Below are 24151 nucleotides of genomic sequence, written 5' to 3' on the forward strand. Positions count from 1 at the left end.
ACAATTAATTATACATTTGATTAATGAATGATATACTTCATTCCCATTTTAATTCATTAATGAAACATTTAATTAATTAATGATATATTTCATTCCCATTTTAAATCGGGCTGAGTAGGTACTAGTGGAAAAAGCGACATAAGTCCAGCACTGGGGTCTGGGCCCCCCCGGGCCCCCCCGGGCCCCCCCGGCCTCTGCCGCCATCTAGCGGGCAGCATGTGGAACCGCAGCATCACAAAGCCACAACAGCATTTAGAATAGATTTTTTTTTATTTTTACAAATAACTTATCTGTTACAAAGACAGTTCCCCCAGCTAAAATCAAAAAAAATACTTTAGATATCCAAATTACTTTTTTTTTCCATTTAATAAAACATGAATAAAACTGCCTCTTCACACCAAGGTGCAGATAAAGCTGAAAACTGGTTTCTTTGCGTTGGAAAAGGAAGAAGTATGACGTTAAGTGCTTCAGAGATAATAATTCATTTCTACTTTTAAACGGGTTTACACAATCGGGTTTTAGAAATGGCACTTTGATGTTACAGAGTAGATTGTCAATATAAATTCAAAAAGGCACTAATGCAAGGCAACAGTTCACAAACGTGGAAAAACAAAAATCTAACTATTCCACAGTTAAGGTAACTTAATGAGGACAAGTAAACTTTAAAGCACCCTCGTCAGTAAGAGGTTAGGGGACGAACCTGGCCAATAAAAACAAGAGTATACAAAGTGGACAGTCATGTTGTGCTTACTTTTCGAGGGTGTTTTTATTTCATTTCTTTCTTTTGATGCAACAACTCGGAGCTGTTGTGTAAGAGGCACAAACGAGAATCACAGGAGCACAATTTTTTCCAGAAACTTATTCACTTTGATCTTTGGAACGTCACAGAAACTCAGTTCAGGCGCTAAATTCAGCTGTTTCCAGGAGCCGCCGGCCCGGACTCCCCGGCCCGGACTCCCCGGCCCGGACTCCCCGGCCCGGACTCCCCGGCCCGGATTCCCCGGCCCCCCCGGCCCGGACTCCCCGGTCCGGACTCCCCGGGGAACGAGTGTCTCTTTGCACTGAGGTGTCGTCGCCCCCGACACCAGGCTTTTACGTTCCAGTTGTCAGAGGAGGTGGCAGTCGGTGCTCGGGCTTCTTTCACACCCCCATCCCCCCCAAAGTCCCCGACACTTGTAGGAATCCCCCGACACTTGTGGGAGTCCCCCGACACTTGTGGGAGTCCCCCGACACTTGTGGGAGTCCCCCGACACTTGTGGGAGTCCCCCGACACTTGTGGGAGTCCCCGACACTTGTGGGAGTCCCCGACACTTGTGGGAGTCCCCGACACTTGTGGGAGTCCCCCGACACTTGTGGGAGTCCCCCGACACTTGTGGGAGTCCCCCGACACTTGTGGGAGTCCCCGACACTTGTGGGAGTCCCCGACACTTGTGGGAGTCCCCGACACTTGTGGGAGTCCCCCGACACTTGTGGGAGTCCCCCGACACTTGTGGGAGTCCCCCGACACTTGTGGGAGTCCCCCGACACTTGTGGGAGTCCCCCGACACTTGTGGGAGTCCCCCGACACTTGTAGGAGTGAGTCCCCTCCGTGGCCTCTACGCTTGAAAATCTACAGCTGGGAAACTCAGCAACGACACGAGCGGCAGACGCAGCTTCATGATGGCCGCAGCGGTTTCTACGGCTCCTTCTGCAAGGCTTCACCTCTCACAGATGTCAAAAGCTTAAAAAGGCAGCACGGTGCTTATTTGTTTGAAAGAAAAGAAACAAAAAAAACAGTTAATAAAGTCTATAAAGCTATACTTACAGGAAATACAAGTGATTCATAGTGTGAGGAAGGAAGTCTGAAGGCACATTCTAGGAGTATGTACAGTGAAGAGCTTGGGGAGCGTCTGCCTCCGTGTTCTGTACACAAACGCATGCAACTGTTTTTTCTCGTTGGATCAGGCCGCGTGGAGAGAAACAAGCACGTCTGCGTGGCAGCGACACCGGCTGTTTGCCCTTTGACATCCTCCACAAACAGAAAACAAAAGTCCACAGAGTTCTCCCTTCAGAGGCCGAGCAGGGTTCCGGTTCAGAGCAGGAACCGGGGCTTTGGGCCAGCAGAGGGCGCCGTGCCGTCACAGCGGCCCGCCGGCCTAATACTGTCAAAGTGGGAGCAGCGAGGTTTCCCCGGTAACGGTTTCCCCGGTAACGGTGAGCCCCGTGATCCGAGTCTCTAAGGTGAGGTATCATCCAACGAGAGCTGTAAACACTGTCCCGTCGAGCCTTCGAAAGGGCGGACAGCGTTTCTGCAAACCTTAGAGCGGGAAGAGAAGAGAGAGGAGAGAGAAGCGGGGCCGAGTGGCGGCGGCGGCGCTCCGTCTCATTTTCAGACATCTAAAGACAAAAAAACAAGAGAAAGAAGCCTCGTGTGTGCTGCGGACAGCAGGTGGGCTGGCGGCGGCGCTGCGCGGCGCTGCGGCGGCGGCCTGGCTGGCTCAGAAGTGCCGCGGGAACTCGCACTGTTCACAGCGATTGAGGGCGGGGTGGTTGAGGAAGGTGCAGGCGGTGCAGCTCCACTGCGAGCCCTCGTCCTCCTCCGGGCCGGCGGCCGGCTTGGCGCTCTTACCACCGGACTCTGGGGGAGAGGGGGACACGGAGGACAGAGGTCAGAGGTCGGTGTGGGGCGCCCGCTGCCTAGCAACGGCTGCCTAGCAACAGCTCAGTCCTACAGTGAGAGGCGTGTTGGTGTGAAGGTTTATGTGCGGTAGAAACTCACCGTATTTCCTCATGTAACAACTGATCTGTTCTGCCCCGTTTTAGTTCCTACTGAAGCCTCAGTCACACTGACTGCGTTTCCATGCATCAATAACCCTTTTAAAACCAGAATATTGGCAATAACCCCGTTTGGCACGGCCATGTAAACACCAATAACCCCTTAATACTAATACACACGCTTTCTTTTACAGTCCAGTTTCACTTTAATTACTGAGTAAAGACCAGGAAAGAATTTCTGTACTTATTGGGTAAATACTTAGGAAATATAATTACTGGGCAAGTAACTACAAGGTAAGTACCTGCCAATTACCAGGTAAAACATGGTAACTATCAGGTTAATTAGGGTCAATAGAATCATTTACACCCTCGGGGGTACATGCACCAATCCATTGATAATACATAATCAATAATGAATGGGTAAATACCCGGTAGTTATGAACTGTATAGTAAATACAAGGTAACTACTTGGTCATTGAAGTGTAATTAGCTGGTAACTACCTCAAATATAGGTTATCATTTCCTGGTAGTTTGCAGAAAAATACTTAGTAATTACCTGGTACTTACTTAGAAATAATTCATGTAATTTCAGAGTAATTACATGGTAAATTGACTGGTAGTTACCAATATTAACCTAGTAAATACCTGTCATTTCCCTCATAATTCCCATCTAATGTTTTTGTAATTACCTAGTAATGTTTAGTTTAAACAACCAGGTATTTACCATGTAATTACATGGTAAATACACATAATGACATGGTACAAGAAAATACGTAATAATTACCTAGTACTTACTGGATAAATTACCCGGTAGTTACTATGTAATTACCTTGTAAATACAAGGTACTACTAGGTAATTACAGTGTAATTACCATGGTATTACCTGGTTAATACTGTACTGTAAAAGAAAGGGTTACCGATTTTTCTACTTATTTCAAGTGAAAATCTACTTGAAACAGGTGAAAATTGTTTCTTCCAGTGATGAGTCTTGTTTTAAGTGTAATGAGATTTATTTACTAAAATGAGACATTTGAACTAGAAATAAGACAAATATTCTTGTTAAGATTGTGAGTTTTTGCAGTGATCCATGTTACTTATCCTGTGAAGGACAGAGTCATATTGATAAGTTCAGAAAAGTGTTTTTTATTGTTGTGTTTTGATGTATTTGATGTAAGCCCAGTGGATATTTAAAGCTTACAGAAGGCTGCATTTAACTGCTGCTATGTCATTCCTGCAGTATTTCTGCAGCTGTTTTGGTCACTGCTATTATTTGTAATATATTATATTATTTGTAATCAGCACAAATTATCTGTCCCCATATGATCAAATCCACCACCCCCCCTGATTTATTTTACAACTCGAGTACTGACGAAGACGACGACCCAAAGCAACGAGGACCTGAATTCAGGAAGGAGCTGGAGCGGCCCGGCTGGGGTCCAGACCTGATCCAGGTCAGGAGGAGGTTTAAGTTCTGGGGGGCAGCAGAACTCCGGTCCGTCTTCACCGGTGGCTCCTCCAGGTCTTTATTCTCAGCAGCTCAGATTCAGAGCAGAAATGTTCTGGTCTTGGCCTTCACATGGGTCAGTAACCGTGTACGGATGATTCTGGTTTGATTTGGACCTTCTCTGGAGTCCAGCCCTCATTTTTACCCTCAACCTGGTTTCCCAGCTGTCTCAACGTAAGTGCATTTCCCAACATGCAACACTAGGGGGCGCAGTCTGTGCATAACACCAGAGTCAGGGACGTGTTATATTCATTTAGTGGCATTAAAAGCGTTTATTTAACCACCTGAAACCTCCAACGTTTGTACCAAATTAAAATCTGGGCAGGAACTCTTGATCTGAGTGGGGCTTTTATTTTGAAAGATGTGTACGGGAGCCAGACTGATCCAAAGTGGTTCTGAATGTGCGTCAGTCGATAAAAAAATAATCAACTACAGCAAAATGGGAGGATTATTTAATTAAAATGATAAAAAAAGCTGATGAAATACATTTTTTAAATCCATTAGCTGTGTTCCCCATCAGGCCAGCCTGTGATTATTAGCCCCGCCCCCTCGGTTACAAACGGCCCGGCTTTGATTTTAATGCCAGTTTTATTTGAGGAAATACGATAAGAAGTAAAAAAAAACATCTAGAAGTTTAAAGGAATAGATGAAGTGTGTGTTTGAGAGGAAGAGAGGAGAGTTGAACACTAAACACACGATTGGTTGATCACACACATGTGACTTTAGGATACAAGGAGTTAAAAGTGATGAGTTTTAACACAAGATGTCCATTACGAATGTGTCCAGTGAAATGAGAAACATCAGACATGAGCATGCAGACCTTTCTAAACTTACCAGGAGATAAAGTACCTTTGGGTTTGGGTGGAATAGGACCAAGGAATCCAAGGTTGTCATAAAAATTATGGATTACACTGGGATTTAAGTGTGGTCCTGTACACAGGACAGACAGAAGAGAACCAAGGGTTTACAATGAGCCGTTCACATTTGGAAAGTACAGAAAAGTACAGGAAATACTGCTGTGAAGCCGCTGGAAGCAGGGTGACAGTGACGGACAGATGACGATGCTACACCAATGAGCCCTACAGATCTATGGATGCAGATCTACGGACGCAGATCTATGGATGCAGATCTATGGATGCAGATCTATGGATGCAGATCTATGGATGCAGATCTATAGATCTGGCAGACCGTCGACTGCCAGTTTCCTGCTATCAGCACTTTTCATGGTGCTGGACCACAGAAGCTCAAATCACAATTCAAATTCCCTGCCGCCTCCACCTGGGCCGTCTGCCGGGCCGTCTGCCGGGCCGTCTGCCGGGCCGTCTGCCGGGCCGTCTGCCGGGCCGGCCGGCCGGACGCTGGGAGTCCCGGGTGGTGGCGACTCCACGCCTGCCGGCCTCTGACCTGGTTCTGCCGGCAGCTGCTGCCCAGATCTGCAGGCTCATTTCTGTGCATCAACATTCACGGTGTGTCCAGACCAGAACCTGAACCCGTCCATGTCGTGTCCTGTCTGAACAGCGCGTACGTGGACCTGGAGAGTCTGGGACGGGGACGCAACGATGCTCACGTGGACTTTTATGGCGCTTTTTCCACTAGCACTTACTCAGCCCGACTCGCCTTTGCGCTTTCCCACCAGGGGTCTAATGTGCTGAGTAGATACTTTTCTGTATCTATTCTGCTGAGGTTCTAAGCTGCTGAGTCGGCTGTATCTGACATCATCACACTACAGGCCACCGATTGGTCGGGGGGTTGGAGTCAGACGTCTGAGTCAGGAGGAGGAAATCAGAGAAAGAGACTCTGACGGATTCTTGTTCATTTTATTCCACCAGCAACGGCAGCAAAAGTCTGTTTCATGATCCAACTCTGAGGTGCAGATGTTCATAAACCTGGTGCTGAGGAGAGAATTAAAAAGATCTAGACGGAGATAAGGAACGACCAGATCTACCAGGAGCTCTGTCTCTTCATAGCTGCTCACGGCTCCAGCTGACTTTTCAGCAGCACAGAGACAAACTAAAAAAATTAAAAAGCGTCGCCACTTGAAGCTTCTCTCACTCTCATTTTTTAACTTGATATCAAACACAAGCCACAGACCCAGCAGCACATCTATCATCTCCTCCAGGTTCTACATCTTTAGTGTTGTCTTCTCTGTTTAGATCACACAATCAAATACGACCCAGCAGCTTCTCCAACCTCCTACCTCTGATCTGGGTTGAAAAGAAACAAGGGCGAGTGGAGTCGAGCTGAGTAGGTACTAGTGGAAAAGCTGCAGGTGTCTACTAATAAAAGAAACCAGGTTGTTGAGCCGAAGGAATCAGTGCTCAGGTTTCTGGCGCTGCGGTGTCATGCAGCGTTAGGGGAGTGAGAGGCAGCGGTGGGCCGGCCAGCGCCAGCACCAGCGCCGCCAGGGGGGCACTAAACTTCACGCTGCCCTCCAGCAGCAGGAAACAATTCAGGAAGGACCGGTCGTCAACGGGACAACGTGCACCTTTACGAGGCGTGCCAAGAGGATGTGACAGGGCCGACGCGCCGCGCGGGTCAGGCGGCGCAGCTCGTCACCAGAAAGCAGCTCGGGGGAATAAACTCGGGGGAATAAAGCGGGTCTAAGTGTGGAGCCGGAGCTGAACGGAGAGCGGGCCAGAGACGGATGCGTCCATACCGTTTGTCTGCAGGAGATCAATTTCTTTGCTGAGGCAGTCAATGTCGATTTGCAGTGAGCGGTTTTTGCATCGCAACTGCTTCATTTCTTCAATCTGGAGGAGAAAGAGGAAACAGTGGTTCAGTCTTCAGACACATTTAAGCTGCGAGGCAGAAAATCCTTGACATCCTGGAGCAGATCTGACACATCCTCCCTCCCTGAACACGGAACACTGAACAGAGCGGCCTCTGAGTGAGAAACACCCCCACAATCAGCCTCCCACCACTCTCCCCTCTCTGTTGACTCAGACTGTCCTGGCCCGCTCAAACTGCTGAATCAAACATATTTAGGACTGAGTGCCAGTTCATCTGAAGCTGCGATGTTTCAACAAACGTGAGCGGCTGCAGAGCGGCTTCAGAACCCACTGTGAAGAAGTCGATCTGGCGTAAAACGGTGAGCTCTGTCATTCTGAAAATATGGAGGAAAAGCAGCCAAATCACAAGCAGACCCTGTAATCAACATAGTTCCAGGGAGCGGGAGCACGGACGTGCTGCGAACACGGAGGCTGGTCTGACCCACTTCCTGCTGCTGCTGCAGCCTCCGGTCCAGCAGCCAGGCCAGAGCCAGCTGCAGGCACACCGCACGCACGGCCGTGCCGTTTCTGACCCGCTCACTCCCACATCTGGGAGCATCGGTGAGCCTGATAGCAGCTTCAGCAGCAGCAGCCATCCTCCTTTGCTGCTGGAGGAGGAGGAGGAGGAGGAGCTGCTGCTGCAGGAGGAGGAGGACGCACTGCTGCCAGCGCAGCTGGGACTCTCAGTTCCTGTCCATCATCACACTGTGCTGTTTGTGGTAACGTTTCCCGTGTAAAGACCAAAACAACGCAGGCTTGGATCAGATCTGGTTATGGTCTTGTCTGCTTCTCTGATCTGGATGGAAGAGTATTAGGCCCAGACAGGAGAAAAATAAAAATAATATTTTAGAGGAAGATTTTTTTTTTTCATTATGCACTTTGAGAAAAAAGTCAAAATGTGGAGATTAATGTTGAAGTACAATTTCGAGAAAAACGTTGAAATGTTGAGAAAAAAGGCAAAATTTCGTGAATGAAGTTGAAATGTTGAGAAAAAAGGCAAAATTTCGACTTTATTCTTGAAATTGTATTTCAACATTATTTTCGACTTTTTTTCTCGAAGTGCATAATGAAAAAAAAAAATATTCCTCTTGTAAAATATAATTTTTCTCCTGCCTGGCCCTAATACTCTTCCGTAGATCTGAAACTCATTCTAAGAACCTCTCTCTTGGTTCATGATCACTTACCCAGCATGATATGCCACTCGCAGTTCAATCTTTCAGTCCCATCAGATAACTCCTTATCTGTCCAGGGATCAGGACTACCAACATAAACCTGATTCTGAAGCCACTGACGTATCTAGGTGTCCGTTCATGCCAGCGGCAGCTTCTAACTACAGCAGGTCTTTCTTTAAAGCGGCACTATGTAGCTTTTCCACCTAAATCTAATATTTCTTCATCATCATTGTGATGAACATTAACTTCCAACAGGTTTAATGAACCTCTGTCATGGTCTGAGGGGTCTGTATCTCCTTCACTGGCACTATGTAACTTTGAGGAGCATGGTAGGAACCCTGCCACACTAAAAAACTACACATTTTTACGGCTTTGACTGCTTTAAGGCATACGTCACTTCCCCCTCCTTCCCGAATCGCAGTCGAAACGAAAATGGGCGGGGCTTGGAGCGAAGCTGGTAACCCGTTGCTGTGTTGTGGCTGCAGCAGCTCCACACAACAGACGTGGGGAAAAGATCCTAATGGTTTAACATTTCACCGCTTTCCTGCTCGGAGGCAGAACCACAGAGGCCGAGTATCTGATATAACAGAGTAAAAGAGTGAAAGAGTGGTCGGCTCGCTTGGATCGCGGCTGTAACGACCAAACACCGGCTTCCACACAGTAAAGCCTGAATTATGGTTCTGCGTTAAATCGACGCAGACCTACGGCGTAGGGTACGTGGCGACGCGCAACGTACGGTGCGTGTCGCCGCGTACCCTACGCCGTAGGCTCTGCGTCGATTTAACGCAGAACCATAAATCAGCCTTAAACCACAAACACTCACACAGACCGGGTCGGATCAAAACACGGGTTTTATTCCCCACTTGTCCAGCTAAACGCAGTTGCTGGCCAGCTCTCTGCGCTGCAATTAACCCCAATCTTCAGATAAAACTAGTTTGTTGAGGAAAAAATATTAACTCTTATTTGTAGCTGCAGAGGAAAAAAATAATCTCACAAGGAAAACAAAAATATTGCTCACGCCTCAGAGCCTCTTCCGCATAATATAGCAGTCAAAAAAAAAGAAAAGAGAAGTAAGAGGGATACAAAACATGTACTGTATGTTGTACTATTATACAAATTTATTGAAACACATGGCGAGTCAAACATTTACCAAATCAGCTGCCAAACACTCCTAAACAAGGTAGCCGGAGACGATGGTTCTGCAGAACTGCAGAATTACAGTTACTGTACAGTAACTGTAGAATTACTGTATCTGTAGATACAGGGATTTCATATGGATCCAGGCCGTTAATAATCATTATTTTCTCCATATACCGCTCCCTGGCTTGCTTGTTTAAGGTACCCCGGTAAATTCCAGTTCCTTTCCAGCAGTTTAACATCTTTTTTTTAGCGTTCCGTCTGTTCACTTGGTGAAACAGAAAAGTCCGTCCCGTCTTCATTCACTATCAAAACAAATGCACGCGACGGGACAGGAGTTTTCCGGCAGTACGCGCTGGTGCTCATGGGAAACGTAGTGTTCTTTCTGGTAAAGCACTACCGCTTTTGTTGCCGCCAAACTCAGAAAAGCTGAATGTTACGTTGTGCTGCTTTAAGATTCCTCCTGTAAGATTACAACTACCTGACACATTTGAATAAACCAGTGGGTTTTGTGGGGGGGGTGGGGTTGTCTGGAACAGCCGGGGTTTCCCTTCCCCCGGTCAAAGGTCAGAGCCCAGCCTGAGTTGGGATTTGGGGCGGTGGGCAGTGAGGCTGGTTGGGAGTTCTGCTCTCAGAGTGATCGTCCTGACAGAGGTGCCCTACGCCCTTAAGCACTGCTAGTCTTACTGGGGAACACATTACAAAAACTATACAGTTATAACATAATGTTAAAAACAAGACATAAAAAAAAAGAAAACGAAATAAAACAACAAAGCTACATTAAACTTTACCGTACATCATTATATTCATTCATTCATTCATTATATTAAAGCAAAAAAAACATACATGAAACATTCCAATATACAGTTAAACATCATCTAGGCCATGACAATCAGATCAAAATACACCTTAACCTGTATCTGCATAAGTGTGTGTGGTATCCTATACATATGATAGTCCAAGGTGTTTCTTATTTTGCTTTTTGAATATTGATTTCTGTGTTAATTATAGTCATATAGTGGTAAAGAATTCCATGATTTCATTGATCTATATTCTACTGTGCAGGACTGTCTCCGAAAATTAGAATATTGTGATAAAGTTCTTTATTTTCTGTAATGCAATTAAAAAAAACAAAAATGTCATACATTCTGGATTCATTACAAATCAAGTCTTTTATTATTTTAATATTGCTGATTATGGTTTACAGTTTAAGATTAAGATTCCCAGAATATTCTAATCTTTTGAGATAGGATATTTGAGTTTTCTTAAACTGTAAGCCATGATCAGCAATATTAAAATAATAAAAGGCTTGTATTGATTTGTAATGAATCCAGAATGTGTTATATTTTTGCATTACAGAAAATAAAGGACTTTATCACAATATTCAAATTTTCTAAGACAGTCCTGTATAATCTACTGTCTGCTTCATAAAACGAGTGTTTGGCTGAGGAAGTGAGAAGTGGGCTGGAGTCTGCAGCTCGTAGCAGCTGGCCGCTGCTAGGCTCTAATCTTTTTATGATCACTTAGTCACTTGCTGTTGGAAGCGTTTAGGGGGAAATGGTCTTCATGAGATTAAAGCGGAGCTTTTTCCTGTCGGTTTGTGTGCACTGTGTTGTCCTTGGTCTGATTAGACGTGGCTTGAATGAACGTCTGCTCCTGCTCGTTAGCTGCAGGTTAAGATGCGTAACGACAGCCCAAATCAATCACACGTCTGCTCCGATCAAACGACGGCACACAGAGCTGTCCACGTGGAGGAGTGTGACTTACAGAGGGGATTTGGGAGGCCGAGTTGGATCTCTCCAGCCGTCTCCTGGTCAGGTCGTTCTCCATCTCGTTCACCTCCTCTTTTAGTTTTTCCAGCTTCTTCTTCTTCATCTCCAGTTCGTGCCACAGCCTCTCCATCCGAGCTTTCTGGTGCACCAGCAGCGCTGAGGGACGACATGCAGAAGCAACACGTTATTGAGAGTAGCAGCAGCTCCCAGACCTGGGGAGAGCTAAAGGGACAGTTCTAGCGTCATTAATCGGGCTGGCTTCCTCAGGTTTAGATGAAGTCCTTATGACTAAAACCTGCACTGACACAATCGTCAAAGCAGCTCTGAGCCGGCCTGCTCCAACACGGGGGGGCAGGAGATTCTAGCCTGGAGCTCATCAATCTCCCTTTCAACTCCTGCTTGGGTAACATGAGCAGGTGGCAGCCCTCCCTCAGCTGTGCATCCACTCAGGTCTCAATGTGTGGTCATGGTTCCTGGTGGCCGCCTCCATCTCTCCATGGCTCCATGGCTCCTGCCCTCCGCCGGCGGGCAGGAGCCATGGAGGCGGCCACCAACAGCAGATTCATCTGGAACGCCACTTAGACATAGGGACAACATTTTAAAAGGACAACACCCTCCCCGGTTTCCACTTCTTTGACCTGTTGCCCTCTGGCAGGAGCTACAGGTCCATACGGACCAGAATAAACAGACAGAAAGTTCACAGCTTCTTCCCCAAAGCTGTGAACTTTCTAAACCAATAAGCTCCTCATACTGTGCAATATTCTCTATCCATTATGTGCAATATTCTCTATTCTCTATCCATTATGTGCAATATTCTCTATTCTCTATCCATTATGTACAATATTCCTTACTCATCTATGTGCAATATTCTTCCACCCATTCATGTGCATTTGTATTCTCTCATTCACTCATTTTTATAGTGTATATACATTTATGTTTCCTGTTTCTCATTTTGTTGTTTACAGTCTTTGTTTCCATAGTCTTTGCATGTGTGCACTTTTACGGACCTGATGCCAGTACCAGTATAATGATAATAAAGGCTTTCTATTCTATTCTAGACGGTAGTTCCACATCCAGACGAACACATTCAGACAACTTGCTAATATATGTTGGAGCTAGGTATGTGTTGAAAAAAATCGATTTTCCGATTCTAAATCGATTCTCATATTAATTCCTAAAAGCTGATTCATATGTCTAAAGATCGATTTTTTTTTTTCATCATTACATTACAACTTTTGGTATTTTTGTGTTTATGCCCAAAAAAGGATGTTTTGTTGGACACGAGAATAACTGGTGCCATGTTTTTACCTTTAAATATATTTAAAAGGTATGAAAACATTAAAGTTTTCAGTCATAATTGCATAAATTGTTTATATTTCATTCATTATATACTGTCTTGGGGTTACATTTGCATAAAATGCTAAAAACCAAATTCTCAAAAATTAATAACCTGAAAAAGACAGAAAATGGAAAAAAATAAAACTGGAATGTGGGAAAAAATAAAACTGATTTCATACATCTCTGTTTCCTCCCTGGATCTGTTTGGTAATTCTGACCCACGATGTTTCCTAAAGCAGTTCTATCAGCATTCTGGGAGCTGATTGGTCCTTACAGCATCATTAGCTGCAAATACTTGCTGTTGAATCTCAATATAATACTAGTATTAATATGTTGCAGAACTACAGTCATATAATTCATGCAACAGCTCAAAAAACTGTTTTAATAACACTAACCCAAATCAATATCGGAATGGAATCAAATCTTGATAATCGATTCTGAATCTTAAGAATTGGAATCAAATTGATTCTTGACATTTGAATGGATCCCCAGCCCTGGTTGGAGCTCATTAAATATGTCTTGGGGAGCCAATCAGATCAGTGTATCCTGGTAGCGAGTGTGTGGGCGGGTCTAAGCTGGCGATGGCAGCGCGCTGACGTCACGTGGATGTTAACGGCTGTTGGAATCAGCTCCTCTGTGAGCTGGACGGATTTGTTGACAGGCTACAGCAGAACTTTCATTTACTCTTCTACACGGCTCTCTCTCCCGTCCACTGGCTCCCGTCACTCTGATTGGTCGCAGCGCGACCCGACCGCGGGTAAAGGCTGGCCCTCTTGGATGGTTTTCAGACCTACATCTTTCTACAGGACTGTCTCAGAAAATTTAAATATTGTGATTTTCTGTAATGCAATTACAAAAACAAAAATGTCATCCATTCTGGATTCATTACAAATCAGCTGAAATATTGCAAGCCTTTTATTATTTTAATATTGCTGTGTGAGGAACCAGAGCGGCCTCCCCACGTACAAGGGGACAAGGCAAAACTGGACCTGGGTGATGAGGTGTAAAAAAAACCTTGCAGAGCGTAGAATGCCAAAAAAATAAGGCTTTTTATTTTGTGTAAAAAAACACAGACATACAGGCGGTAGGGCTGGGCGATTTTGGACAAAAATAAAAGCCCGATTTTTTTCTCTGAAAACACGATTTTCGATTTTGATTTTTTTGGTAAAACTACAAAAGACAATGGAATAAATTGTTTCAAATATTTTATCTTTATTTTTAAAGAAAAATAGCAAACAAATTTCCCTATTGGGAATGAAGTGCAATTGAAAGATACTGTAAATCCTCCTTGAGTTTAGTAAAGTGACAACATTTACCATTTTCTTGACCAAACAAAGATGACTAGACGCATGCAGCCAGCTGCTAAAAAGGAAAATCGATTTTCCGATTTTCCTTTTTTTAACATCGTCTTGATTAATAAATCCGATTTAGATTTAAAATCGATTAATCGCACAGCCCTAACAGGCGGAAGGCAAAATCCGTATTCTGAAAAAAGGCACAATGGGGCATAGCCTCTCAACAAGCTTCCTCCATTCAGCAGACCCCCCTTCTGGTATGCAGCTGCTGTTTATAACCCCAGGCAGGGTGGAGAGGTTGATTGGACACAGGTGTGCCACAATCAGCAGAACCAGGCACACCTGTGTGCTGCTCCCCCGCAGACCACGCCCAATCCTCCACCCTGCCACACACATTAAAAAAAAGTCCGGTGATGGTGAGAAGGGGAGGGTTTGCTCACTTTCTTACATGCTGATCATGGCTTACAGCTTAAGAAAACTCAAATATCCTATCTCAAAAAATTTGAATATTCTGGGAATCTTAATCTTAAACTGTAAACCATAATCAGCAATATTAAAATAATAAAAGGCTTGCAATATTTCAGTTGATTTGTAATGAATCCAGAATGTATGACAGTTTTGTTTTTTTTAAATTGCATTACAGAAAATAAAGAACTTTATCACAATATTCTAATTTTCTGAGACAGTCCTGTATTCAGAGTTCCTGCCGGTTAAGGTGCTGAATTATGGGAATACTTAGTGATGCCTACAGATTACACAGATTAAGAAAGTAAGTTGATTGTGGAGGTTCCATTTCCTGTAGCTGATCCTCCCGTCAGATATGTTTCTGTGTATCATGTGGTTACCAGTATCTTTGGTACTGGGCCGTGTACTGGAGCAGATAAGGTGAGCTGAGGCCCGGCAGCATCCCCGGACTAAAGCCTCCCCCTCGGTGGTAGTCACCACGGTGCCGGAGCCAAAGGCTGGTGACTCATGCACAGAACAGTCAAAAGTCCAAAAAAGGACACGGCAGCACTCTCCCATGTGTTTGACTCACGACAGAATCTGCTGCCGGGGCTGATGGGAAAACACGCTCAGCGAGTCACCTCTGATCCCCGACGCCAGCAGCCAGTCTTCACTAACACTCAAAAACACTGAGTGGAGGTAAACAGTTCATCTCCAGAGGGACAACAAAGTCACTACAATTACAATGTTTCTATGCAGCGCTGAAATTACTTTAAAGCATTCTTCAAGTCGATAAAAGGTTGTGGAGTAAAATGAGATTTTAACCCTTGTGCTGTCTTCAGGTCAAGGAAGGAAGGAAGAGAAGAAGGGAGGAAGGAAGGAAGGAAGGAAGGAAGGAAAGAAGGTAGGGAAAAAAGAAGGATGGAAGGAAGGGAAGAAGGAAGGAAGGAGATATCAGGAGGAAAGAAGGAAGGAAGGAAGGAAGGAAGGAAGGAAGGAAGGAAGGAAGGAAGGAAGGAAGGAAGGAAGGAAGGAAGGAAGGAAGGAAGGAAGGAAGGAAGGAAGGAAGGAAGGAAGGAAGGAAGGAAGGAAGGAAGGAAGGAAGGAAGGAAGGAAGGAAGGAAGGAAGGAACAGGAGAATGAGGTCATTTTGACCCAAAGACAGTACGAGGGTTAAAGGAAGAGCTTTTCTCACTGCAGGGAAACTCCAGCAGCTTCAACCAAACAGACTGAACTATTCTGGTTCATCCAGGAATTAACACGTTTTTTACTTTTTGACCACTTGACCTCTTGAGCTCACAAGGGCGAGTTTCACCTCCAGATCTGCAGTTGTTCCCAAACTACACACCATCTGCACAAATGCTCCGGAGGAGCCAGGTCTACGTTTTAGTTCAAATGACGGATATTAAGCCCTGGATTTGTTGCAAATGCTTTGTGTTAATGAACATTAAACTTCTGATCACTCGTTCTCAGGCTGGACTTGACGGGTGATAAAACCTAAAGGGGAAGTTTGAGCCTGTCGGCGTACGTTGCTGCAGTACCAGGAAACTGACAGGTTTCTGACGGTGTGTCGCCTCGTTGTCGCTCTGCTGCTGCTCCAGGAGTCCACACTTTTACCAGCCTTCATGAGAAGGTTGATGCTAAAAAGGAATAACTAATATCTTCTAAAAAAAACTATTATTATCACTGGGCGATACACGATGAATATAGACTAAAATCATTATCTAATACCCATAGCCATCGAAACTGCCATCATTGCACCAGAAAAAAAACAATAAAAAATGCATTAAAAGAATCTTCAATCAGTGCATCTACCAGTGACGTGCTGGTTCAGGGTGGGTCGTTATTGGGGGATTTACTAGTGTACACATACCCTCCAGATTAATATATAGGGCGCCATGATCCCACCAGAGACTAAAGACTAAACCAGCAGGATGCTCCCACCCCACCAGAGACTAAACCAGCAGGATGCTCCCACCCCACCAGAGAGTAAAGACGAGCACAGACATGCTCCCACCACCGCTCACCTTGTGTGTACGCTGCGTCGTCCGAGCCCATGCTGAGTTTGCGGTGCTCGCTCGGCCTCTCCCGTTGCTGCGACAGCGGGTCGGACAGGTGCAGGGGCTCTGGGTCCGACGGTAGGCTGAGGACGTTGGGGGGTTCAAAAGTCGGGGACACGACTCCGGGGGACACAGCTGGGGGTTTATTGGGGGACACGGTGATTTTAAAAGTGTATTTGGTGTTGGGCTGAGTCACCACCACGCGGGGGGACGAAGCGGGGCCTCCCCCTCCCACGGAGGCGCGGGACTTGGGCGGGTGGTGGTGGATGTACGCGGGGCCCATGCTCACCTGGCCCCCCAAGCTCCGGGCCCCCGAGGGCACCTGCAGCGGAGCGTTGGCCGGCATGTAGGAGGAGGAGGACGAAGGGCGGGGCCCTGCGCTCGTCAGCAGCACAGCTGTGGTGGAGTTGCTCCTCTGGGGAGATTCAAGTTTGATCTCTATCTGGTTCTTGCGCGGGCCGGTGGAGATGTTCTGGATGTTGTACAGGCCGGTCGTCGACAGGGAGCCCGGCATGACCGAGGAGGAGGACGAGCAGGAGGACACGCCGGAGGAGGACGCCTGGCCTCCGGCGGGGGGGATCGGGGGCGCCTGGGGGTTTGTCGGGGAGCTGATGGGCATGTAGACGTGAGAGGTCTTTGAGGTATGTGACGCCGAGGGGTGCTGGGGGACGGACCAGGAGCTGGACAGGGACGAGGGGTGGGAGATCTGGTAGATCTGCTGCTGGGGCTGAGACGTGGGGCTGTACTGGGCCCGGCCCCCCGGCTGCTGGCCCTGCCGGCCCGCCCCCGACTGGCTGACGTAGGGACGGATGTAGATGGAGTTACCCTGAGGACTGCCGAGGCCCGACTGCGGTCCGCCGTGTATGTGCAAAGACGGGGGCGTGTTGAAGCCCGTCTGGAGGTTGGGGGCCAGCGTCACCGTGATGGGGTTGAAGCGCGGGGCGTGCGGCGGCCCCACGGCCGCGCCCTTCCCGCCGCACGGGTACAGTCCCAGGTGCTGCGGGGGCTGGGGCTTCCCTGTGGGCTCCATCACTCCGAACACGTTGAGGGTGGGGGGCACCTGCACCGGCGCGGACCGGGGCTCGTCCGGGAAGAAGTCACTGCTGGGGGCCTGGCCTGTCTGGAGGGGCCCGTCACTCATGCTGTGGGCCAGGGTCCGGCTGCCGTTCATCCTCAGGCTGTCCCGGACTGGAGCCACGAGCACATTCTGAGCCTGCAAGCCCAGGTTCAGCTGGGTCATGTGATTGTGGAAGCGGCTGAGACCGGGGTCTTCGGAGACGCTCGGGTTCCCTCCCTCGCTGTACAGGTAGCCCGGACTGACCTGGGACAAGTACTCGCAGCAGGCGTCTAAATTGTTGTTGTTCTGCAAATAAAAGACAATAAGAATGAAGAGTTACTGATGATTCAGAGGTTTACGTTATTCTTCCAATAAGAGACAGAAAAAACCACAACAGTCACAGTAACCTGAAGCTGCCGAAGTAAAAATTACCCTTATTTTTTAACAACTTGTGCTTTCTATTATTTTACCTCTTTTCTTATCATTTTATTTCATTGTATTTGTTATTTAAGCGTACTGTTAAATGAAATACTTATTTGTTCATGATTCAAACCGACTGATTACGTCTGATTTCACATTTGAGATATCACTGATATATGTTTTGAGGACTTTATGTACTATTTTGTTTCATTTAACAAGTCATCTAAATGTCCCTACAGCTTCAAAACTGGTTTCTGAATCTGCCAGTCCATGACAACAGGATTATAAATTGTATTTATTAAGTTGTTCACACTACGCTACAGTCTTCTAATTTTTGAATTTACATCAAACACATACAGTATATTGAATGTTAAAAATATCAAATATCGCAATTACAACTTATGATTTTTGAAAACCGCACTGTTATGGATAAGCCCTGAATGCAGGCATTGTGACGTAGCATTGTCAAGACCGTATAGAAACATAATTCTTGCCATTTTAAGAATGAGATGAACCTGCTGGACTCTACTGCCCTTACTTTGTAACAACTTGTGCTTTTTATTATTTTACCTCTTTTCTTATAATTTTATTTCATTTTATTTATTATTTACTGTTTAATTGTGTCTTGCCTCTTTTAATGTTGATGTAAAGCACTTTGAATTACCTTGTGTTGAATTGTGCTGTGCAGATAAACTTGCCTTGCCTAATAATCATTTGGGCGAGGTGCACGTCCAACTCCAGAGCAGGTTCTGACTGAGGCTCCAGATGTGGACGATACGTCACCGTACATGTGATTTATGTTTGATTAAAGGCTGGAGGTCAAAGCGGCCGCGGCACGTCGCTGCACACGACCAGCTCTGATATCTGCATTGGACACACAGACGTGTGCAAATCTCTTCCCATCTTTCTTGAAGCAGTATTGATTTGAAAGATTTCAACAGTTTGTTGACAGCGTGGAGATCTACTGTCCATCTTTGCTCCTCAAAGACTCCTCCTTTCATGGATTCTACCTTTGGACCCAATCACCGCTTGAATCCTCTACTCCAGGGGTCACCAACTATATTTGTCAGAGGGCCAGGATTTTACCGGACAGTCACCTCGGGGGCCGGACCCTCAAATAAAAATTTAATAAAAATCTAATTTTGGCATAACATTATTATTTGATGTTTATTGTTTATATTTTTTTTCCATTTCATTACATGCAGTCAAAATTGGGGTTATTGCTAATATTCCAGTTATTGAAACAGTCGGAATATTCCATTTACATGGTACCGTATTTTTGCAACCATTCGGCGCGCCGCGTGGAAAGGTGCACTCTCAGTTTTTTGTGTCATTTTTGGATTTAAAACACATACGGCGCACCGACCGAAAAGGCGTCTCTACACACACGGAGCGCCGCCTTACAACAACACACAAATAGAGCAAAAAATAAATAAATTAAAAATAAAGAGGGAGCGAAACTTAGTTTGATTGTACTTTATTTAAGTTATTACATTAATCAAACCCATCGAAATCTTCATCCTCCGTTTCTGCATTCATCCGAGCCCGATCGCGCTGAGACCGGGAGAACTGATCAATGAGACCGGGAGAACTGATCAATGAGACCAGGAGAAGTGATCAGCTGCGACGGGCAGAGCCCGCAGCTCTGGCCGCGCTGCAGCAGAGTCACTTTCCGTGCCGTGCGGCCCCTCGGAAATGATGCCGGTTATTGCAAAAGCCCGAACAACAGTCCAACCCAGCAGACATGTCAGCCCACGCATCTACAATCCTTCAACAGTAAACGACGGAGCCCACCGACCGATAGAGCGGCAGCCGACATGTCAGCTGCCGCTCGGTCGGCGGTTCCTCCAGCCTTACGGCCCGCCTCCGTCTCATTCTCGGTAGGGAGGCCGAGTCTCCCCGGCCGCTCCAGGAGCCCCGCCACAGAGCCGCCGCCAGGCAATCACGGGCGAATTATACGACCCCCTTCCTCCTTTAAGGTTCTCATGGTGGCCTCAATTACGTCCCCCTTATGGATCCGCGTTAAGTCGACGCAGCCCTACGCCGTAGGCTTTGCATCGGTGTAACGCGGATCCATAAATCAGCCTTTACAATAATACAATAGGCGCATTGCGTCATTGGAAATAAAAAAAACCGCTTATATGCGCCTAATGGTCGCAACAATACGGTAATTAATCATTCGGGATATCTGGATCAAACCAGCGACGCGCGGAGAACGTGATGACGCAATTCCCGTCATTTCTGCTCTCTACCGTCTACAAATGCAGAAATGTTCATATATAGTTCATTACATTTATGAAGTGATTAGTCTCCTCCTGGTCTTGGTTTCTCCGTGTTTATAAGAACTTCCTGGACTCAAAAGACCAGGATTCCTTGTGAACAGAACATGTGCAGAAAACAAATTCCTGTTCTGTTTGATGGGGATATTCCGTTTGGTGTTTACATGACCCAATATTCAGGTTTTAAAAGGAGTAACCCAGGGATCATATTGGGGTTTTTAAAAACCTGAATATGAACAAATTCCGGTTATTCAAAGGGGTTATTGGTGTTTAAATGGCCGTGCAAATTCGGGTTATTGCTAATATTCGGGTTTTAAGGGTTATTGAGTTACCCTCACAAAAAAATGCATCAGTCCTGGGCTCTACTGCCCCCTCTGGCCAATTGGGGAACAGATGGGGTGGGGAGGATCCGGCCGGAATAACGTGATCCTTCCACGCGCTACGTCCGGCCGGAGAAGCCCCAACCTGTCTGGTGAAAGATGCTGCTGCTGCTCACTCCTCAGGTTAAGGAGGAGACCTGAGCTCAGTGTAGGAACTCCTGGGGTTGGTAGAGGGAGCAATACCCAGGACTGACTTAGGTAGGAGCACTGGGTGATAAAATTAGGGGAAAAAAAAAATCGGTATTAAAAAAAATTAAATCGATACTTGGATTTATGAATCGATAAACGTTCTTACACATTTATATCGATAAAATATCGATATATATCGATATTTTTAACCCACCCCTAGTCTCCTATCACCTATACCACAGTCATCCACCAGGAGTGATGGAGATATTTTGCCTCAACTCAAAATAAGTCAACTTTATTTATAGAGCACTTGAAAAACAAACACCATGGAAGTGATAGGAAAAGGCCTCTTAACAGGTAAAATGAAACGAAAAGGCCATGAAACGAAAAGTTGATGGAAAACAGATCTTTTAACGATGACTGGACTGAAGAGTACGCATTTATCACGCCAACCTTCCGAAATGCGTCACCTGTACGCCTCATTTGCAACGAGACTGTTGCTGCTGAATCCAGTCTAAGGCCGGATTTGGCCCGCCAGTTGATGATCTACTCGTTTCTTTCTCCTTCTACCCCTAAATGGTCTCGAGCCCACTGTCTGGCCGAGTGCTGCAGGCCTGAGCTGTGAATAAATGCTATGTACAGACTCACCTGCAGGACACACTGGGAAACCACACCCTCGGGGACTTCAGGGAACTTCTGGCGCAGGTCATGCAAAACCTGATTATCAATCTGATGGTTTCCCTGGGCCATTCGTGTGTTGCCAGTTCAGGCGCGGTGGTTCTGGTCAGGACACTGGAGCGTCAGTTGTGGCAGCCAAACACCGGCATCTTCAACGTCTTCTGAACTGGAAAAAAGAAGCAAAAACACACGTTTAAATAAAAGTCTTTCTCTGAAGGAGAAAGGAATAAAGACGTATTGACCCTTTAAACAAAACATGTAAGGAGGCAGGAAAACAGCGAAGGAGATCTGTGGCCGAATTCACAAAACATTCTTAAGAAAAGAAAAAATCTTCTTAAGTGTCTTTTTTTTTTTAAAGTTCAGTCTTAAGAAGAAAAGAGAAGTAGTCATATTCTCCAAGTATTTTCTCAATTTTCTTCTTAAGTTTCTTCTTAAGAAAAAACTTAAGAATAAATGGTATTCTTGAAATAAAAGTTCTCAAATTTGTTCTCGACTTTTTTCTTAACTTTATGACAACCTTGGCCCGTCTTAAAATTTCTTCTGTGAAAAGGTAATAATAATGATAATAATGATAATAATAATAATAATAATAATAATTAAAGCTGCAAGCAGCGATGAGTGGGCCCTCGCACTCACGGCCACCGCCCCCCATAAGCATATCAGAAATGACACCACCCACGACTCTCTATGTCAAACCATTCAAAAGTTATAGCAGGAAAAAGGGACAACCAATCAGAAGAAGGGGCGGGGCTAATTCAGGCCAATGAAGGTCAAGGACTCCATAAAGAATCTGATGACACCACCCACGACTCTCTATGTCAAACCATTCCAATGTTATAGCAGAAAATCGGGACAACCAATCAGAAGAAGGGGCGGGGCTAATTAAGGCCAACAAAGCTTAAGAACTCAGTACAAAGTCCCATGACACCACCCACTACTTCCTATGTCAAACCATTAAAAAGTTATGGCAGAGAAAAGTATTCTAGGGGGCGCTGTTGAGCCGTTAGGCCACGCCCATTCATGCAAACCATGAAATATCAAATTTATCGCCAGGCCTGGCTTGCATGCAAAATTTGGTGACTTTTGGAGAACTATCAAATATGCACCAATCAGATGAAGTGGGGTAGCACTTTTTGGTGTCTAGCGTCGCCACTGTAACGCTTTTAAAAGAGAAAAGTAATGCGTGGTGTCGTAGGATGGAGACGAACATTTTGATGTATAACACACCTGGGTGCACGTTACAGTTCGGGCTGAATTAACTGCCGAAGGAATGGCATAAATTTCGCCAAAATTACACGATTAATTCAAAATGGCTGACATCCTGTTCGGTTTCGGCCATGGCTCCAAGAGACTTTTCTTTAAGTTGCGACATGATACAGGTGTGTAGCGATTTTCGTGCATGTACGTCAAACCGTATTGTGGGGCTTGAGGCACAAAGTTTTCCGGGGGGCGCTGTTGAGCCATTTTGCCACGCCCATTCATGCAAACCATGAAATATCAAATTTATCGCCAGGCCTGGCTTGCATGCCAAATTTGGTGCCTTTTTGGGAACTATCAAATATGGACCAATCAGATGAAGGGGGGGTGCGCATGGTGGCGTCTAGCGTCGCCACGGTAACACTTTTGAAAGAGCAAAGTAATGCGTGTAGTCGCAGGATTGAGACGCACATTTTGATGTATAACACATCTGGGTTCACGATACGGTTAGGGCTGAATTAACTCTCGAAGGAATGGCATATATTGCTCCAAAATTACGCGATTAATTCAGAATGTTCAAAATGGCCGACTTCCTGTTCGGTTTCGGCCATGGCGCCAAGAGACTTTTCTTTAAGTTGCGACATGATACAGGTGTGTACCGATTTTCATTCATGTTTGTCAAAGCGTATTATGGGGCTGGAGGCGCAAAGTTTTTTCGGTCCGAACCAATCAGATGAAGGGTGGGCGCGCTTTTTGGTGTCTAGCGTCGCCACGGTAACGCTTTTGAAAGAGAAAAGTAATGCGTGTTGTCGCAGGAGGGAGACGCACATTTTGATGTATAACACACCTGGGTGCACGTTACGGTTCGGGCTGAATTAACTGCCGAAGGAATGGCATAAATTTCGCCAAAGTGACACGATTAATTCAAAATGGCTGACTTCCTGTTCGGTTTCGGCCATGTGGCCAAGAGACTTTTCTTTAAGTTGTGTACTGATACAGGTGTGTAGCGATTTTCGTGCATGTACGTCAAACCATATTGTGGGGCTTGAGGCACAAAGTTTTCCGGAGGGCGCTGTTGAGCCATTTTGCCACGCCCATTAATGTAAACCATTAAATATCAAATTTTTCGCCAGGCCTGACTTGCGTGCAAAATTTGGTGACTTTTTGGGCACGTTTAGGGGGGCAAAAAGGCCCTCCTTTCGTCAGAAGAAAAAGAAAAAAAAAAAATTCCTACAGATGCAATAGGGCCTTCGCACTGAAGGTGCTCGGGCCCTAATAATAGCAATAATAATAATAATAAGCCTCTAATATCACCTTTTTCAACACATTTTAGACAAGTTTAGATAGTTTGAGGATATACTTTGTAATTAATTACACAAAGAGCCTGTTAACTGTTTGTTAGCATGTTAGTTAGCGTGGTAGTTAATTATTATTAATTTTACCCAATAGTATTTTTTTTCACACATTAATCTCATCCACCAGAACCTTGAAAAGTTCCTGCATCTCTTTTTCTCCTTCTCCATGTTTAGTGAGTGACTGACGGTTAAGACCCAAACTACCTGTATAAATGTTGTTTGTTGGCGCGTGCAATGCAATGACATATTTTAAGAAGTTCTTAGGTAGGAAAAATAAGAAATTCGTAGACGGTTCTTAAGAAAATATTGAGGAATTGCACTTAAGAACTTTCTTATGAACTTCTTAATTTTCGATCTTAAGACATTTCTTAAGAACATATTGGTGAATCCGGCCCCTGCTCTGCAAGACAGC

The 24151-nt window shown here is 45.6% G+C and overlaps 1 protein-coding gene across 4 annotated transcripts in view; it reads right to left on the reverse strand.

The window, feature by feature from the left end:
• Positions 1 to 251: 251 nt before the first annotated feature.
• tab2 (TGF-beta activated kinase 1 (MAP3K7) binding protein 2) overlaps positions 252 to 24151 on the reverse strand; it is a 71204-nt gene continuing 47304 nt past the window's right edge. For 2 of the 4 annotated variants that reach the window (XM_061707336.1, XM_061707337.1), the window contains exons 2-7: positions 21158 to 21353; positions 16212 to 17607; positions 11103 to 11263; positions 6915 to 7008; positions 5093 to 5188; positions 252 to 2617 (exon numbers count right to left, since the gene is read on the reverse strand). In XM_061707336.1, the coding sequence (XP_061563320.1) occupies positions 2478 to 2617; positions 5093 to 5188; positions 6915 to 7008; positions 11103 to 11263; positions 16212 to 17607; positions 21158 to 21259 (1989 nt within the window). In that variant the 5' untranslated portion in view covers positions 21260 to 21353 and the 3' untranslated portion in view covers positions 252 to 2477. The remainder of the gene's footprint in view (positions 2618 to 5092; positions 5189 to 6914; positions 7009 to 11102; positions 11264 to 16211; positions 17608 to 21157; positions 21354 to 24151) is intronic. The other 2 variants (XM_061707339.1, XM_061707340.1) reach the window with 2 other exon arrangements.

This window comes from Cololabis saira, chromosome 18 (assembly GCF_033807715.1).
Source record: "Cololabis saira isolate AMF1-May2022 chromosome 18, fColSai1.1, whole genome shotgun sequence".
Classification (NCBI taxonomy): Eukaryota; Metazoa; Chordata; class Actinopteri; order Beloniformes; family Belonidae; genus Cololabis; species Cololabis saira.